The 19,597-nt window shown below is 36.8% G+C and overlaps 1 protein-coding gene across 2 annotated transcripts in view; it reads right to left on the reverse strand.

The window, feature by feature from the left end:
- Nucleotides 1–273: 273 nt before the first annotated feature.
- The window catches only part of dkk2 (dickkopf WNT signaling pathway inhibitor 2), a 46,867-nt gene continuing 27,543 nt past the window's right edge, over nt 274–19,597 (reverse strand). The window contains exons 2-4 of one of the 2 annotated variants that reach the window (XM_038278560.1): nt 17,434–17,584; nt 7,312–7,443; nt 274–2,702 (exon numbers count right to left, since the gene is read on the reverse strand). In XM_038278560.1, coding sequence (XP_038134488.1) covers nt 2,452–2,702; nt 7,312–7,443; nt 17,434–17,584 — 534 coding nt within the window. In that variant the 3' untranslated portion in view covers nt 274–2,451. Of the gene's footprint in view, nt 2,703–7,311; nt 7,444–17,433; nt 17,588–19,597 lie in introns of both variants that reach the window. The other variant, XM_038278559.1, reaches the window with a different exon arrangement.

Below are 19,597 nucleotides of genomic sequence, written 5' to 3' on the forward strand. Positions count from 1 at the left end.
TATGGAAATGATAGAAATATTAAGCCTCATATTATGTAAAATTTTATTAATAAACAATAGACTTTTCTATTTTTTACAGGAAAATAATAAAACAGTTTTTTTTTCTCATGCATGGATGTATGCACAGATACTATCCAGTAATATTAAAACAATTTGAAAACATATATATATATTTTTTTCCCCAATATATAAAATATATGTATATATAAAGTCTGACCGCCGCTTGTCTGATGCACTCATGAATGAAGATCAATTGAGATAAAAAAAAAAAAAATACTTTTCCTAACTTTATTAGTGGAAAGAAATAACATTTCCAAAAAATATAATAGACTTAGTATTTGAGCATAAAGTTCTTAAGTGATAGCGGTCAAAAGAAATGTGGCACTCTACTTTCATGGCACTCCAGCAGTTGTGCTAACATACACATATATATAGCATACATAATAATGAACAAAATACAACATTGTAAGCTCAGACAACTACATATCTTACAGGCTATCATTTATCACTCCATTATTTCTGTCTTATTTTTTGCTAGGTCTAAAATGCTGTATTTTTATAATGTTATAATGGGCAGAAGTAAAATCCTGTATCATCCAAATCAGTGTAATTAATCTATATGATCTGATTCACTCAGTGATTTACTTAAAAAAATGTAAAAAGTATTCTCATTTTGAATAAGACTCTCATCTGTTTAACTTAGCAACTTTAAAAACAGTTTAATGCATATATTGTGAAACAGAAATAGTTAATTTAACCAATGATTAAACTTTGATACTTCAGTTTATTTGACAATATTGTACATTATTATATTGTATTCAGCATATAGTGATATATTGCATATATACCATCATTTTTAAATACCTTTATTGATTTATACATTTTTAATGACAATAAAATGTTTTCTGATTTCTACTCAGATTGTATCTAATGTATGGTGTTGGGTTGTATCGTAATGTTTGTCATCATTATATCCTCTTATTTCAAGGGGATTTGTAATAAAATGAAGCAGCAGGAAACACATCAATCAATAACACATACTTTGTGATTGCTTATACAAAATACATTCCTTTTATTCTTCCATTATTTTGAAAACACAAACCAAATCAATGTAAAATATTCACACATATCATTTTAGTGGGATATACATCTTAACATAATTTACACACTATTTACACAAAACAGTCAGGAAATCATTGTATTACCTGCTACAAGCTGTCTTTTTTTATGTAAGCAGTCTCATGTTTATGTCTACCTACCATATCTCCTCTGACTAGACCGTGCAGGATTAGTATGTACATGATATACATACAGTCTTAAATATAATGCTTCCAGTTTATTTACATAAAAAAGCTTATTGATATTTCAAATGATTACAAGATGTATGCTTTAAAGCGATTCTATGAGTGTCTGCTTCAGGGTTCGGGAACAGAATTAGGTTTTTCAGTATTTCATGAGAAGAACGTATGTGGTTGTATTCAAAAAGGCTAAAAAGTAAACAGGGTTCCGCACCGCCCGGAGAACAAAGTATCAAACCACAGATTCTCTTTGAACACCAGCTCTATGTAATCTATCTCCGCATGTCTCCATTCCTACGGGCTTTGCAAATGGAAAAAAAAAAAAAAACTCAATTGGAAACCCTTAAACGCTGGAGTCTCGTTAATGTGACTGGGAAAGCAGAGCCGCTTTCTGTCTGGTACCGGTACCGCCGAGTCTGCAGTGGAGGTTTCCCTCGCACACAAACTGTTTCAGCTCTCGTCCCGACGGATCACAGCTGTATCTGACAGACCAAAGTGAACACAATCATGCTTTATCTCTCGCCTGCTGAACTAACGCAGCAGATGAAACTCATTAACTCCAAGCAGAACACTCTGTAGGTCTTTGGTTTATAAGTGTGAGGTGTAAGCACATTAACACTAAAGAAGTCTGACGGATGCAACAAAGTGTTCCCTAAGATAAAGATTCCAATATCTAAGGAATACGTATTTAAAATATTTTAAAGTAACTAATTGGAGAGGCTTGTAATGAATATTGTATTTTACAAAATAAAAGTCTGCTACATCTGCTGTCTCCACCTTGACAAAGTCCGCACCCATCGCAGCATGTTGCCAGCTATCTTTGCGGTTCCCTGAACATCATCCGGTCATGTTTAATTCTTCAGAGGGGCGTGGTTGGTCCATCTCCTAAAGCTGCGAGGAAAATACATGCTTGTGTCTTGAAGTTGCGCGCTTGCGTGAGTGCAATGACGGCAGCTCACAGCAAACACATCAGAGGGTTCCCATTTGCTGTTCGCTTGCAGAGCTTTTGAACCCACGCCTCAGAAGTCTGTTCTGTCTCTAGTTAGTCTCTGTCTTTTGCTCCTTTCAGTGCAGCCACAAGCCATTCTTTTCTAAAAACTTTCCGTGGCAGATGGAGACAGAGGCCTCAGCGCCTGTGGCAGCTGCTTCGGCTTCAGATCTTCTGGCACATGTGAAGTCTGGACTTGGATGAGGAGGTGGCATCTTTCCACACCTTGCAGGAGAAGCCCTTGGCGCAGTCGCAGCGCTGGAAGATCTCCAGGCCGTGAGAACCTTTCTTCCTCTGCTTGGTGCATACCTCTCCCTGCCGCAGCACCGGTTTGCAGATTTTGGTCCAGAAGTGACGGGCGCAGCAGTAGCCGTCTGAGCAGTCGGATGAGCGTAGGCAAGGGTCGCCCTCGTGACCTTAGAAAAGATAACAGCAATAATCGATGATGAGTCAAAAAGCGACTGGGCCTTACAATATTACTCATACCCCTTCAACATTTTCACATTTTGTAAACAATATACAGTGTAGTGCATCTGAAACCTGTGGTGTGCATCTTTATTCAAGTCCTCGAGCCAAAACAGCTACAGCATGCTTCCATAGGGAGGTAAATATTCTCTATGTCCTTCCTTTGACTCCCCATATCTCAGAGGATATACTTTAAAATATTTATTTTGCTCTTTAAATCATTTAGTCCCAAAATATATTAAAGACTTTTGGTCAGTGGATCAACCATCCAGACCTTTTAGGTCTTTGGACTCAAATCTACTCTGCAGAACCATTTGCTTTATTTCCTAGGGCTCAGCTTTGCTAAGTGTTGAGGACACAATATTGACATTTCTAGTATTGTTTTGTTTAACATGGAAGTTATGTCCCCCTGAAGGCAGCTGCGCCTTGGAACTTCCCTACCAGTTCTTTACCTAACTCAAACTGGGTAAAACCCTATAAAAAAGGACTATAAAACAGGAGTAAAAAAGTAACCGCGTTTATTCCAGGTCAGGTCGTTACAGGACAGAGAAATTGCTTGTAGTAAGCAAAGCTGTGGGCTCAAAAAACGTCAGCGAGCGTCCGGCAAAGATTGAGCAATGATTGAGCCCCGAACACAGTTCTCTCCTCCTTCTTATACCTCATGAGTCCATGTGTTGCATCAAGTGGATGCTTGTCCGTATCAGAAACTGACACGCCATCCATGCCTTGACCTTTATGCATCTTGCCTCTTTGCCCCTCTTTTTAAAGACACGAAGGCTGTCCTGATTAGATGACCTCCGTACACAAAGTGACATCCACCATGTGAAGGAAGGCCTTCTACTCAGTCTAATCTGTTTAACAGAATAAAAATGCACATGGTGTATAAAGAATAAACCTAACACTTTTGTAAGCCAAAACCTTATTACCCATTAAATAAGTAGGATTTACAAGCGCAGCAGCATTAAATATTGTATTCTAAAAGAAATGCTGCCAATCAGTGGACTTTAGCCCAGCTTAGTGCCTGGAGGATAAAGCAAAAGTGATGTATGGAGACCTACGGAAGATGGAGCAGTGGTTCTGTTATGGACGGCTGCGGAAGTTTTCATGGATTAAGATACAGCTATGCCTGCGTGTTGGGTCACAGCTTTTTGCCTCAGTCTCCATAAGGATGGATTCTGCTCATATAAGCTTCCTAAGGATCCCGAGCTGCTTTCAAAGTGGGTGAAGCAGGTCAGTGAGATCGGGAGATGTTGGAGCACTACACAGTGTCTCTTCTGGTTAGGCTGGTATAAGTGGGCTGGTTATACTATCTGTACCAGCGGCGTAGTGTTTTCTACCAGGGCTGCTGTAGTCATATTAAGCTGGGTGTACACTGCAATTTTTCAATCATTGCACGCCGCCACAACTCACAGGGGGTTTAACAGTTAACAGCTCACGATGTGATCTACTGTACGTCTAAAAACCACATGGGACTCAGCTCCGCAGTGAGATGGAGCTAGCAATATGAAGCTCTGCTCTGGCTTGGCCAATTTGTGTAATTTTGAGTACTGAAAGCCCTAAAAAGAAAAGGCAACGATGTATTTGGACAAAGACATGGCTGAGCAAACGTGGATACTACAGTCTGTCAATTTTAAAGGAAAAACTCCATTTCACTCGCACCCCCACCATGCTTCTGGGGTTTCATCTCAGAGGAAGAAGAAGAAGAAGAATCCTTGTTTATGCACTGAACAATTTGTCCACGACCACTTTACAACGGCCGGCTGAATTTCAAACATGTTTGATTTTCTCCCGACCTTACGATTCCTTTAATAATCAATGGTTCCATCCATCTCAATTAAAGAATGTCGAGCTAGCTTCAAAAGTGTTCTCCCTCTGAAGTCACCGCACGGTGATGGGTTGCTGACGGCTATTAAAGGTAGGATATTTGTGTTAAAAATACACCTATTTCATTCATAATAGCTAAGAAACCACTTAGTACTTCCTGGTTCAAGATTTTAAAAATTACATGACAACACACAAATGCACATAGGTTTGAAACGTACACAATGAGACGTGCAACTGTCTAACAAATACCATGGCCAACTCTAGGGTTTAGAATTATGTTATGTAAATCTTTAAAAAAAAAATGCTGTTTTCAACACTTTCAAAGCCTCTTTGTGTATTTTAAGAGTGACAGTAATTTCTTTTCTAGAGTTTTTCACAATCTGTTGATCATAGCACTATTTACGAGCCAAATCAAAAAATGTCTCACAATGTTAATATCTGTGAACCCTCTCCTGTAGGAGCTGTTGCTTGTCCCCCGTGTTTTTCTGCACAGAACCATCCAGGCAGCTACAAATTTTCCTACGTGCATGGTGCAGATAATCTGTAGGCAACAGATGTGACAAGCATAAACCAGGCGTTATGCCCCACTAATCTGGAATAAACTTCCAGAAAACTGTAAAAGATCTAAAACCCTAAGTTGGGTTTAATATGAGAATAATGCATTTAAAATGTGTAATTACGTAATTAATTTGAGAGGCTTTAAGTTAAATCCATTTTAAAAGATCTAATTCTTGAGAGCAGCAATTACCTGTATATTAAAACGATGAGTTTAAGTTTTCAGTCCAACTTTCTTTCATTTGGTTAATCAACTTTTTTCACTTTAATTAATCATCCTAATTATTTAATAACCTTTATGTTGCATTGTAATTTTTCAGTGTATTTCCTTCTTTTTTTTGTACAGTACAGCACTTTAAATGATCTTGCTAGTGAAACGTATTATTCAAACAAACTTGTCTTGCCTTACAAAGATAACGGTTAAGAGAAAAAACAGCTAAATCCGAAAGAAATATATATAAAAATACTATTAGAAAGTGTATAAGCTTTAGAAAGCCTAAAATAAAAAAGAATGACATAAAAGCTGGTTGAAAACTTGGTAGTACACTGCTCTTCATTATTAGAAGAGTTATATGTGTATATATTTATATTAACTTGTGTGGTTTGTTTTATATATATATATATATATATATATATATATATATATATATATATATATATATATAAATATATCTATATATAAATATATCTATATCTATATCTATATATCTATATATAAATTAGTGCTGTCAATCGATCAAATTTTTTTAATCGCGATTAATCGCATCAATGCCTAAGTTAACTCGCGATTAATCGCATTTTAATCGCAAATTTTTTTTCTGATTGAAAATCATTTAAATACTCTCGATGACATACAAAAAATACATACAGGCTAGGTTTGTGCCAATGTTCTTTTTTTTAAAGGAAAACGGGTCACAGACACTGATTTATGCCTTAGAAACAAATGGCAAGAAGATGGGGAGGCATGTAGCAAAAAATAACAAAAATGTAGCCAAAAAAAAGGCACTGAAAACAGGCTGATGTAAAATAGTCTTTACAGTCAATACAGTCTTTTGAACAAAGACAAGCATTTTACCCTACTGCTATAAAATGTAGTAGAGTTAACATTAGATGTTAATTAACCAAGATAATAATGAACAATTTTCAATCAATACATCAAAATCAATAGACCGACATCACTAGATGGAGGTAGTCTATGCTCTAGAAAGTTACTTTTCAGCCTCTTAACAAAAATGAGAACACACACCCACAGACCCACCCACACACACACACACACACGATACTGACCTGTGGCGTACACAGACAGCAAGAGTGCCGTAGCAGATTCCATTTCACCTCAGTAATCTGTTTTCTCAGCGTATTTCAGGTTGCTATAGGCACCAGACATTCAACTTGTTTGTTGGTGGTAGGGCTTAAAGAAAAGGCACTAGTGCTACCCAGTGTATGAGCGTCTTTTTCCTTGAGGAGCTCCGCTCTCGAAGCCTATGAGAAATGCATAGATTGGGGGGATATAGCCCGCCTTCCCGCAGGCTGCAGCGGGATGTACTTGGAAAATTGTACCATAAAACCACATAGCGTTAATCTCACGTTAAAAAAATTATCGCCATTAAAATGGCCTCGCGTTAACGCGATAATAACGCGATAATTTTGACAGCACTAATATATATATATATATATATATATATATATATATATATATATATATATATATATATATATATATATATATATATATATATATATATATATATATATATATATAATTAAAGTATTTCTGATTCTGATTCAGCTTGATGCCTTGTGCATTTAAATATGGGGTTTTTCCAGACTCTTACATTAAATTATAAATGACATGAGCACTAAGCAGCAGTCTTAGTGAGTTATTACCAATAAACAAACCATATCACCATTCTGTGGTTTTACTCGAATTTCACACCAAGTGCTGCTCTCCATGAAACTGTCTGCATGGCTCCAGCTAGGTGCAGGAACAGCAAAAAGCAGTGTGGTTTCTTCTCGACTCTTTGGGTACACCATTGCTGACACATGAGTAGAAAGCCAATTATCAACATAGTTTGTGGACTGGCTGGGTCCATGAATACCGAAAGACCTCCAGAAATGGAACAAGAGACATATTTAGTCACCTACTTCACTGAAGGCATCTTGTATGGGTGGGGGTCTTACCTTTTAGTACATGCTTAGCCTGGCCCCTCCCTTTCTTCCTCCAGCTGTGGTCTTTGGTGTTCAGCACATTGGGATTATCTATTGCCGAGATGTGAGGGGACAGCACACTCTCAGTGATGGAGACGCAAATATCTGCAGCAAAAAAGGAAACAATGGTTTTTATAACGGTCCGTCATCTTGGCTTCTTAGCTAATCACAAAACCTTCAGTTATTTTTTTATTTACAGGATTTTTCCTTTAAAATGACATTGAATCTTCAAGACACTAAGAGGAACCCAGTATTGACATCACTTTTAGAAATGCTGAGTACCAGAAGTGTCAAAGATATGAACATTCTTCACTTGAGTAAAAGTACAGATACCTTGGTAAAAGAAAATACTTTGGTTAAATTAAAAGTACCTGTTAAACTTGTTTACTTAAGTAAAATAGTACAAGTTCTACATTGATCTTAGAAGAAAAAAAGTACAAATTATACACAGCAACCTTTATAAACAAGTATAGTCTATAGTCGTGTGTGTTTCGTTCGGTTCATGCGCTGCTCCTTTTTCACATAAGCGAAGCGTTTACACTGCAGAGCAGAAGGTGGCAGTACTGCGACCAAAGCCAACCACCAGTAGTAAACAACAAGAAGAAGAAGCGACGCAGCTTCGCTGGGTGTAGCAGGGAAAAAAATCAGTTGTTGTAGAGAATTGTGTCGGAATGGCGAGTGGGAAAGAACAGGAGTTGGAAGACGCACCAGTGGCACTTTATAGGTCTGCTGTATGGGACCACTTTGCATTTAGAGTGACCTACGATGACGGTGGAAAGAAAGTTGTGGATAAAAGTGCAACAGTGTGCAAGCATTGTGCAACACATTTTGTTTATGCTAACAGCAACATGACCAACATGTCATGCTAACCCGAAATCCCTCATACTCCATCAGCAAAAAAACTAATTACAATCCATTATTTTTGGGGGGATTTTTTCATTAATTTCATACATTTTTATGGGATGTCGGTGTAACAATCAACATATACCGAATCGAACCGAACCGAAAACCGTGACCACGAAACCATGAATTTAACCGAACCGTGGATTTTGTGAACCGTTCCACCCCTAATATATATATATATATATATATATATATATATATATATATATATATATATATATATATATATATATATATATATATATATATAAATATATATATATATATATATATATATATATATATATATATATATATATATATATATATATATATATATATATATATATATATATATATATATAGTGCCAATCCAAGCATGTAATCTCAAGACACTTTACAGACATTTCAGACAAGATAACATAGATTGAACTGAACAGAAGTCCTGCATGAACAGCAGAATGCATTTAGAACTGTGGTATTCACAGCATTAAAGTTGCAGCTGACATTAACATTAAATATAACCAAAAACATAATCAAAATGTACATTTAAAATCTAATAAGGGGGGATGGGTGTGGTATGTCTTGTGTCTCAGAATCTGATCCATCAGTGTTTACCTATCAACAAACTGTGCTCCAACTGGACAGATTATCTATTTGGTCCTCATTTTCCCTGTTTAATGCTGCTGTTTCATTATGTCGATATGTATAAAAATAACCAAAGTGGAAAAAGTAGGGAATACAAAGTACAGATATTTGTTGTTAAATGTAGATAGTAAAGGTGAAAAGTCCTCAGAAAGTATTTACATAGCTACTTGATGGCATTGCCAGGTCCTTTACCTCAGGGGTTTATTCTTCTTAGAGCTTCATGTTATGCAATGGCGCAGCATTAAGCACCTTCATAAAGCTGTAAAATCCTGGGTGTTACATATCTTTTTGCTGTTCTGTTCTGCTTTTCACTGATATTATTTTGAGTTGTAATAATAAATATTACAACCTGAAACATTTCAGGACTTCAGTCGATTCTTTCCAGAAACTTAGACATTTGATTAATCCGATTTAAAGCTGTAAATTATTCACACTATTGTGAACCTGTTTGTCTTTATTTTTTTTTAAATCCTAATTATTATTATGGTGGATTTATAGATACAGCCAGACTTGTAAGAGAACCCAGTAAAATAATTACAGTTTCAACATCTCCCCACTCCCTTTATTGAGCACACAGTTTTAAAATCTTGTTTAAATTGTTTTCATTATTGGCTCCCATAAATATATCTAAGCCGCTCATATGAATAGTTCCTTTTAGATGGAGCTTGTTTTAGATTAGACGGATCAACAAACTGTGCTTTCACTGCTTCAGGATCAAAGCTGAGGAGCAGCCTCCCCACTGTTGGACATGTCATAAAAAAATAGCTGAGAACACATTTTTTCCAACTGTCTTTTGTTTTCCATTGTCTTGGGACATTTAAACTTCTGCTGTAATCTTTTTTATTTTTACAAGCAAATATCTACTGTTGCCACATGTTCATCCAGGAGGATTGTATCAAGGCAATGACTCGATGTAATCGTTTGGTTTTCTTCACATGGCTTTTGTAAGGTGCATTGGGATGAGTTGTAAATTGGTGATGAATAAATGTAGCAAGGTATGCAAAGGAGGGCCTGGGTGGGATTTGATCAATCAGACTTCTGGGTGGAAGTCATGCATGAACAGAGATGGGAAGTAACGAAGTACAAATACTTCGTTACTGTACTCAAGTAGATTTTTCTGATATTTTTACTTTACTTTACTAGTTATTTTTATGGCGACTTTTTACTTCTGCTCCTTACATTGTTACACAAATATCTGTTTTTCTACTCCTTACATTTAAAAAAATTGGCTCGTTACTTTAGTTTTGAATCCTTTCAATGGAGTTACCGTTATTATTTTTCACGTCATCAATCCCAAATTCAATCTAATTGGATGGGAATCTATGTTGCATTTGACGCACCACTACAAGATGAATCGACGGATTCGGCGGTATTTATTCGCGGCAAATCATTGCAGCTTGGTGGCGGTGGCGTTAGCATAGTAGTTTGGACGACGACATGATTGAAAATAAACACAACAGAGATCTAGTCCTATTGGCAGACATATATTTAAAATGTAGGCAACGGCATGAAAAAAGTGGTTTCTACTTTTACTTTTATACTTTAAGTAGATTTACAAGCCTGTACTTTGTTACTTTTACTTGAGTAAAGAAGTTTAATCAGTACTTCCACTTTTACCAGAGTATTTTTTAACACAAGTATCTGTACTTTTACTCAAGTACGGAAACTGAGTACTTTTGCCATCTCTGTGCATGGACCAGTTAGACAAAGGGATATGCCACTGGCCATGTAGCTGGGACGCATGATCAGTCGGAGGCATAGGGACAGGACAACACTGGCATATCTCTTCCCATCTTTCCACAAGCGTGTCCTAATGCTCAGGGCAGGCTGGCAAGAACACTTTTGAACCAATAGTTAAAAACTATAGGACTTCACATAAATAAACTAAACTGATTTTTTAATTGAATTTTTTAAAATAACAAGATAACTTATAGGGTTTTTTTAATTTTTTTTTTTTTTTATGAGTTGTTGTAGATGTTGGCTGTTGGCAGAAAGGATTTTCTGTAACGGCCTGTCTAACACCACAGCCTTTTATTGAAGACACTTTGGTGTTTAACAATCATTTACAGAGGATGCTTACTGTTGTAAGACAGACTGCCTTAGACAACGCAGCTCCTTTGAAAATGAAAACCGTTAAAAATAGAAAGCTTGCTCCTTGGTTTAATGCAGAGCTGCGTACTTTGAAGCAAAATGCTAGGAAACTGGAGAGAAAATATCGCTCCACAGGCCTGCGAGAGTCCTTCCTAGTCTGGAAAAATGGTTTACTGCTGTATAAGAGGACCCTTTGTAAAGCAAGAGCAGCATACTTCTCCTCATTAATAGAGGAGAATAAGAATAATCCTAGATTTCTTTTTAATACAGTTGCCAAACTCACCCAGAGCCATAGCTCTGTTGAACCGTCCATTCCACCTGCTCTTAGCAGCAATGATTTTATGGGATTCTTTATAAATAAGATTGATCTTATTAAAAATAAGATCATAAGCACTCCTCTATCCGCGATTGTACCTGAGGTAGTCATGGAATCTGAACCGGGTTTAGACTGCTTTGATCCAGTTGAACTCTCTGAATTAGCAAAATTATTGTCTTCATCTAAGCCTTCAACTTGTATGTTAGATCCAGTTCCAACCAGGTTATTTAAGGAGGTATTCCCTTTGATCTCCTCCTCCATTTTAGATGTGATTAATCTATCTCTGTTACAGGGATATGTACCTAAAGCTTTTAAGATTGCTGTAATTAAACCTCTGCTTAAGAAACCGTCTCTTGACCCAGATGACTTGGTCAATTATAGACCTATATCCAATCTTCCTTTCTTATCCAAAATTCTTGAGAAAGTAGTTGCCAAACAAGTTTGCGATCACTTCCACCATAATGAACTTTTTGAAGAGTTTCAGTCTGGCTTTAGAGCTCATCATAGCACTGAAACAGCTCTGGTGAAAGTCACTAATGATATTCTCATGGCCTCAGATAATGGACTTGTATCTGTGCTCGTCCTGTTGGATCTTAGTGCTGCATTTGATACAGTTAACCATAATATTCTTTTAGAAAGACTTGAATATTTTGTTGGAATTAAAGGAACAGCACTAGACTGGTTTAAATCTTATCTATCTGATCGAATTCAGTTTGTTCATGTTAATGATAGATCTTCAACACGCTCAAAGGTTACCTGTGGAGTACCACAGGGATCAGTGCTAGGACCAATTCTCTTTACTTTATACATGCTCCCAATTGGTAGAATTATTAGACAGCATGGGATTAATTTCCACTGTTATGCTGATGATACCCAGCTATATCTGTCTATAAATCCAGATGAAGCTAACCCATTACATAGATTACAGGCATGTCTTGAAGACATAAAAACCTGGATGACTCTTAATTTTCTGCTTCTGAATGCAGACAAAACAGAAGTTATAGTCTTTGGACCAGAGTCTCTGAAAAAGAAACTGATTAGCCAGTCACTTCATTTGGATGGGATTAAACTGATTTCAGATAATAAAGTAAAAAATCTTGGTGTTATTTTTGATCAGGACCTGTCATTTAAATCCCATATCAAAGAGGTTTCTAGAATTTCCTTCTTTCATCTGAGGAACATTGCAAAAATTAGAAATATCCTGTCCAGGGGTGATGCTGAGAAACTAGTCCATGCATTTGTTACTTCAAGGCTGGACTATTGTAATTCTTTACTATCAGGAAGTCCACAAACTGTAGTTAAAAGCCTTCAGCTGATCCAAAATGCTGCAGCCAGAGTTCTAATGAAAATGAAAAAGAGAGATCATATCTCTCCTATCCTGGCTTCTCTTCATTGGCTTCCTGTTAAATCAAGAATAGAATTTAAAATCCTCCTTCTCACATATAAAGCCTTAAATGGCCAAGCTCCATCTTATATCAGAGATCTGATTGTTCCTTATGTTCCTAACAGAGCACTTCGCTCTCAATCTGCAGGTTTACTAGTGGTTCCTAGAATTTCTAAAAGTAGAATGGGAGGCAGATCTTTTAGTTATCAGGCTCCTCTCCTGTGGAACCAACTACCAGTTTTAGTCCGTGAGGCAGACACCCTGTCTACTTTTAAGGCTAGGCTTAAAACTTTCATTTTTGATAAAGCTTATAGTTAGGGTGGCTCAGGTTATCCTGAGCTATCTCTATAGTTATGCTGCTATAGGCTTAGACTTTTGGAGGACATAGGGACCCCCATTTCATCATTCTGCTTCATTCTCTCTCTGTTCTCCTATTCTGCAGAATCTGTTAGTTCAATCTCTAACCTTCTGCTCTCTCTGCTTTTCCTCAGAGTAGCTTTGCCTCGTCTGTTCCTGTTTGGCTGTGACGTCATCCTGGAAAAAAACATCAGCTGTGCTGCTTCTATCAACACCCTTGTTAATAGATGTTGGAGATCGGCCTGTTTTCCAGTGTGGTCCTGTTTCTCTGACCGTGACTGAGTGGATGTGCTCTCTTCGTCCTCTGGCATGGGAGCTGCCTTGGAGCTCGTCTGCCTGGCTGTGTGTTTCCTGGACGGGGCCGCCTTTTACAGCTGCTTTTTGTATCTCTGCTTCTGTCTCCTTGAACCCCAGTCGGCCTCGGCAGATGGCCGCTCACACTGAGCCTGGTTCTGCTGGAGGTTTCTTCCTGTTAAAAGGGAGTTTTTCCTCTCCACTGTCGCTACAAGCATGCTTAGTGTGGGGGATTGTATTTGAGTCAATGAGTCAATGCAATCAACTGGTTTTCCTTAGATAGAAAACTTTGTATCAATTTGACTGTATGATCTGGTTGAACTGTAAAGTGCCTTGAGATGACATGTGTTGTGAATTTGGCGCTATATAAATAAACTGAATTGAATTGAATTGAATTGTTGTCCATAATGTTCCTCATTTTAAATAGAATTATTCTTTTTGAAATCCTCTCCAGAGGTTCTAAAGGAGTTCCTGGAATGCTCCGGGTTCTGGGACTGACACTATATGGACCTGGTGCCTTATTGTGATTCAGTGTCTCCGGTTGCCTCTTCTGAGTTTTTTTGAGAAAAAATGTATAGAAGCAGGAGGGTCCATGGCAGTGAAAGATAAAACACTTGAGGTGTGAGAGGAAAGCTTTGTTTCAAAGGAGGGCTGTAAATTTGTTTGACTGTGGGAACGAGAGAAGAATACTGAGCTTGTTCCTGAACTGAACCTATTGAAGAATGTGTTCAGTTCATTGGCTCTGTCTAGACTTCCACCTTACTGTTATCCCTTTTGATTTGAGGCTTATGATCCTATTTATCCTTGACCAAATCTCAGATATTGTTTCTGGAGTGTGTTTTCCAGCTTCCTCCAATATGCTTTGATTTATCTTGACCTTTAACACTCCTCAATATTCCCCATCTTACTACATGAAAACTTTTTTTTTTCTTGCTTAGCGGTTTCTTCAGATCACTGGTGATACAGGGTTTATTACTAGGGAAGTATCTCACAGTTGTGGTGTGTGTGTGTGTGTGTGTGGGGGGGGGGGGGGTTGGGGGGGGGGGGGGGATGCTATCAGTCATTGCATACTCTCCACATAGCTGACAAAGTGCATCCCAGTCTGTGGCCTCAGAACAACCTTGCAGGGCTTTTTTAGCTTCATGTGACTTATTTCTTCCAGTTCTGTTGGTTCTCTCTTTAAAAGAGCGAACACTCTGAACAGTGAAAAAAGACTGTAATCTCATTTTTCAGGATAAGGTCTTATTTAAGAGATGTATGATTTCTTGACATTTGCATAAAAAAAGTCCAAAGTTTTGTTTTCCTTGGTGTACCAGCTAATAAACAAACTGTTGGATTGTTGACAGTTTAGTAGAGAGTGAGGCATGATTACAATTACCAGTTACTGCCACAAATGCATTTAGCTGTTGTCTATGTAGCTAAGCAACCACAGAAATTATGACATCACATACAGTGTTGGCAACAGCAGAAGGTGGTATGTAAACAGTTGCCAAAACAGTACTAGTGACATCTCTGGGTAAATATGGAAAAAAAACTCACAGTTCAATATCTGGGCTGCAGAGATTAAACTTCATAGTAACATATTCTGGATGACGCCATCTGTTGTTAACAAGCAATGTCAACCCCTCCCTTGAGTTTTCAAGCCTTATTTAAATCTCTGTCTGTCATAAGGTCAGAAAGGCTGGCAGAGAGACAGTAAAACTGCTTCAGTAAAACACAAAACACCCCGTATTAATATTCTGGTGTTCCTAGGACTAGGAGTTTGTCTAACTTGCTGCTCAAAAATCGAATGTTGCCCATAAAAGATGGCTTGAATTTCCTTCAAGCCATTGATTTTAACTCTGCAATACAAAAAAAATCAATATATCTGATGATAACACAGCTTTAGAGATACTAACAAAACTTTAGAACTGATCTTCTAACATATTTGTTTTTTATCTTATCGAGAATATGAATAGAGTTCCTTGAGTAAGTTTCTGTTCTGTAAAATGGAGAGAATATGCAGTTGATTAGTTATGTGGGAGGTTTTTGTTTGACTGAGCATCAAAAGAGTTATAGATTAGTGTTTATTTTCTGATCTGAATGTAAGTTAATACTTTGTTCTGTAACCCAATCTTTTGCAGTCATGCAACTTGTAGTTTATTTCTGTTTGGTTCCCTCACTGATTTGTTTAGATCTCCTTAGGAAACGCTGCTCCATTTTCTATGGTTTACATTTAGTGTGCCCATTGAGAAGCTTTTATTGATAGGAGAAAACCTTATAGCACAAATGTAAACGTCTTTGTAAACTGCTTGTTCTCTGAGTTTCTTCTTATCATTTTGACATAATAAGAAATGTTCCAAAGTTGGCTCTCCATTAATGTGGCCATGCAAACAGGATGTTATTTCTTTTTTCTGTTGTTTCTTACACTTACACTTGGATAGCACGTTGTTCTCTGGTGGCAAAATATGTTAAAAAAGTGTCTTTGAGTAAGAAGATTTTAAATTTGCACTAAAATGCACATAATAATCAACACACTAAGATAAATGGTATCAAACTTTGTATGGTAGAGTATCCTCTTGAATCTAACAATACTAGCAGGAAAACTTGATTTTTTCATGGCCTCAGTCAGGAATAGACAAAAAAGATAAAACGTGAATAAAAAGTGCTCAATGTAGCGAGAAATTATTTCTTGCAGAAAAATTGAAAAACAATCAGATTTTTTTCACTTAGAATATAGCCGCAAATTTTTCGCCTTGTCATAGTTTTGAAGTTTCTGACATGTGTGATTATGGAGAAGTAAAGAACTGAGAGAGTTTCACTAGTTTTCAGTATAAAACCAAAGGGCAGGTCCTGTAAAATATAAAAGTATTTAATTTTTCCCAACTTGGTGATTTAGAAGTTTTAATATGTGAATGTGAATCTTAATAAGCAAAAGAGCTACATCATGAAAACAAATTTACAACAAACCAGAAGTTTAAAGTAGTTTTTTTTTTATTCCAATGCATATCATTGTAAGTGGTACCAAAAAAAATATTTTATTGGTTTAAAAAAAAAACATGTGAAAACAAATGACTAAAACACCCAGAAATTAATGTTTCACTCAGTCATCACTACCCTGTGATTTCTAGATGTTTATTTTTAATGTGGACGATTGAAATGTAACAGGAAGAAGTTTTAAATATCAAAAGTTAAAATTTCCTGTTTTCTGAGTGTTTGCAGGGATCATAAAGGAGACACATTTTCAACACAAGCATTTGTATTTGTATTCATCATCCACTTAGCTTATACAGTACAGTAAGTAATGTTTTAAACAACAGTCATGGTTGATTAACTTTATTTGTAATTGAAAATAGGAGCTATACACAGTATAAAGCAGCATTTTATAAAAATCAGCCGGCGATACCAAAGATCAAGCAGTGTTTATAAATTCTACTGTAATTAGAGATTTTGAGAGCAACTCTTTGTGCTGCCGTCACCCAAGTGCTGAGTGACATCAAAAGCTTTTGTTTTGCTAAAGTTAACCCAGTTCAGTAATGCAGAAAGCCATTGTTGATATTTTTTTATTCATATTGAAAATAAAGCTAAGGCTCTATCAGATCGTTTAGTGTTGGCTGGATGGGATCACCTGTTAAGTCTGACTGCTGAGGAATTTGAGGGGCAACAAGATCTGACCAGTTTATTCCAACTTTATGTAAGTATAGCAAATACTTTATAATAGCCTCACTTAATCTCATGTTATACTGGGCAGATTATCTGATTTTATTGGTACAGATTTGAACCCCTTGGTATGGAATTGCTAACTGCAGGTGTCTCAAAACTTTACAGGCTTTTTATAGAGAGTTGATATTTGCCTAAGATAAAAAAAAAAAACTCAATTGTGAAAGCCTTCATAACAAGGAGTTTAATTAATATATGTTTTAGGGTAAATGTCCTTTATTTATCATATTTTTATGCACTTGTTATGAGAATTTGCTTCATAAATAAAACAGACTGGGACTTGATGTTAAAGAAGCAGTGGGTTTCTAGACAAAGTAACTTTGGTTATAAAAACCCAAGGTGAAAAATCAAGATCTTAATATTGGCATTAAATGCATATTCATTTCAAATGAAATTCAATAAAAGTGTCTTTGTGCTCACTCACAGTTACTACAGCGGTTCCCAGGGCAGCACATAGCATCTCGATGGCAGCGCTTCTTTCTCCTGCGGCAGGACAGGCAGCGAGACGGAGCATGCTGGGGGCTGTGGCAGTAGCTGCCAACACTGCACTCCTTGTCGTTACTGCATGGATACACCTGCTGGGGACAAAATAAAATTTTGAAATATAGCAGGTAAGAATATTTTAGGGTACAATAACAAAAAAAAAAATGAATCACAGCATTTATCAACATTCTACTTTATGGAATATTTTGATCTATAACCTCCTGAATCCAAAACACTGTGTGTCTAAGCGTGAGCATGCTTGTATAAATGAGGTTTCTCTGTAAGAATGTTCAATAGCAGGCGTGAGGAGCCACAGACCTGCCCCTCGTGGATATGAAGCAGACAAAAATGAAGTCAGAACACAAGAGCCTGAGGGCCAAAGCAGGGAAAACAGCAACCTCAACAGGAAGAACCTCAGTCACAAAGTATTTTCAAAGGCTTTAAGAGTAAACCCTAGTGAGAAACTTCATCCATAAACGGATAAATATGGAAAAGTAAGGAACTTCCCTGAGAAGGGCAGACCAAAAATAGTACAAAAGAGCATCAATAACTTATCCAGAAGGTCAAAAAATAACAAAGGACAATACCTATAGATTTGTAGGCCTCATTTATCTAAGTCCAAATTTCTACAAAAAATGTGTATGTATATATATATATATATATATATATATATATTAGTGCTGTCAAAATTATCGCGTTATTAACGCGTTAACGCAAGGCCATTTTAACGGCGATAATTTTTTTATCGTGAGATTAACGCTATGTGGTTTTATGGTACAATTTTCCAAGTACATCCCGCTGCAGCCTGCGAGAAGGCGGGGCTATTTTCCCCCAGTCTATGCATTTCTCATAGGCTTCCAGAGCGGAGCTCCTCAAGGGAAAAAGACGCTCATACACTGGGTGACGCTAGTGCCTTTTCTTTAAGCCCTACCACCAACAAACAAGTTGAGTGTCTGGTGCCTATAGCAACCTGAAATACGCTGAGAAAACAGATTACTGAGGTGAAATGGAATCTGCTACGGCACTCTTGCCGTCTGTGTACGCCACAGGTCAGTATCGCGTGTGTGTGTATGTGTGTGTGGGTGGGTGGGTGTGTGTGTGTTCTCATTTTTGTTAAGAGGCTGAAAAGTAACTTTCTAGAGCATAGACTACCTCCATCTAGTGATGTCGGTCTATTGATTTTGACGTATTGATTGAAAATTGTTCATTATTATCTTGGTTAATTAACATATAATGTTAACTACTGCATTTTACAGCAGTAGGGTAAAATGCTTGTCTTTGTTCAAAAGACTGTATTAACTGTAAATACTGTCTTTTACATCAGGCTGTTTTCAAGGCCTTTTTTTTGGCTACATTTTTGTTATTTTTTGCTACATGCCTCCCCATCTTCTTGCCATATGTTTCTATGGCATAAATCAGTATCTGTGACCTGTTCTCATTTAAAAAAAAGAACATTGGCACAAACCTAGCCTGTATGTATTTTTTTGTATGTCATCGAGAGTATTTAAATGATTTTCAATCAGGAAAAAATGTGCGATTAAAATGCGATTAATCGCGAGTTAACTTAGGCATTGATGCGATTAATCGCGATTAAAAACATTTAATCGATTGACAGCACTAATATATATATATATACCGGTATATATATAGCTTTAATGGCAGAATTCAAAAGCCAGAACCACTACTGATCCTAAAAGAAAACAAAGTCCTGTTTTACAATTACCAGGCAACATCTAGATAACCTGATATTCAGAGGACTGATTAGTCAAAGTTTTGGTTCTGTCAATGTTTCAGGATAAAAACTATTCTGCAAAGAAGAGAGTGCAAAAAGTCCTCCCCAGTGATGTTAAGACTCTATCTTATGAGTTTTTGCTTGATTTTATTCTTCTGGAACTAAGACCCTCGAATGCTGCTGTAAAAAACTTTGATACAAAACAGCTATTATGAGAAAAAAGTGGTTACATCATTGCTTTTCATCAATATTTATCTTTTATAAGACATTGTTTAAAAAGTTAATCTGCACCAATCACAACCATCTATTTTGTCTATGATTTATTACAGTTAATTGCCCTAGACTCTGACTGTAAAGTTTGCAGGAGTTCAGA

Source organism: Cyprinodon tularosa, unplaced genomic scaffold (assembly GCF_016077235.1).
Source record: "Cyprinodon tularosa strain WSP-4 unplaced genomic scaffold, ASM1607723v1 ctg142, whole genome shotgun sequence".
In the NCBI taxonomy this organism is placed as follows: domain Eukaryota; kingdom Metazoa; phylum Chordata; class Actinopteri; order Cyprinodontiformes; family Cyprinodontidae; genus Cyprinodon; species Cyprinodon tularosa.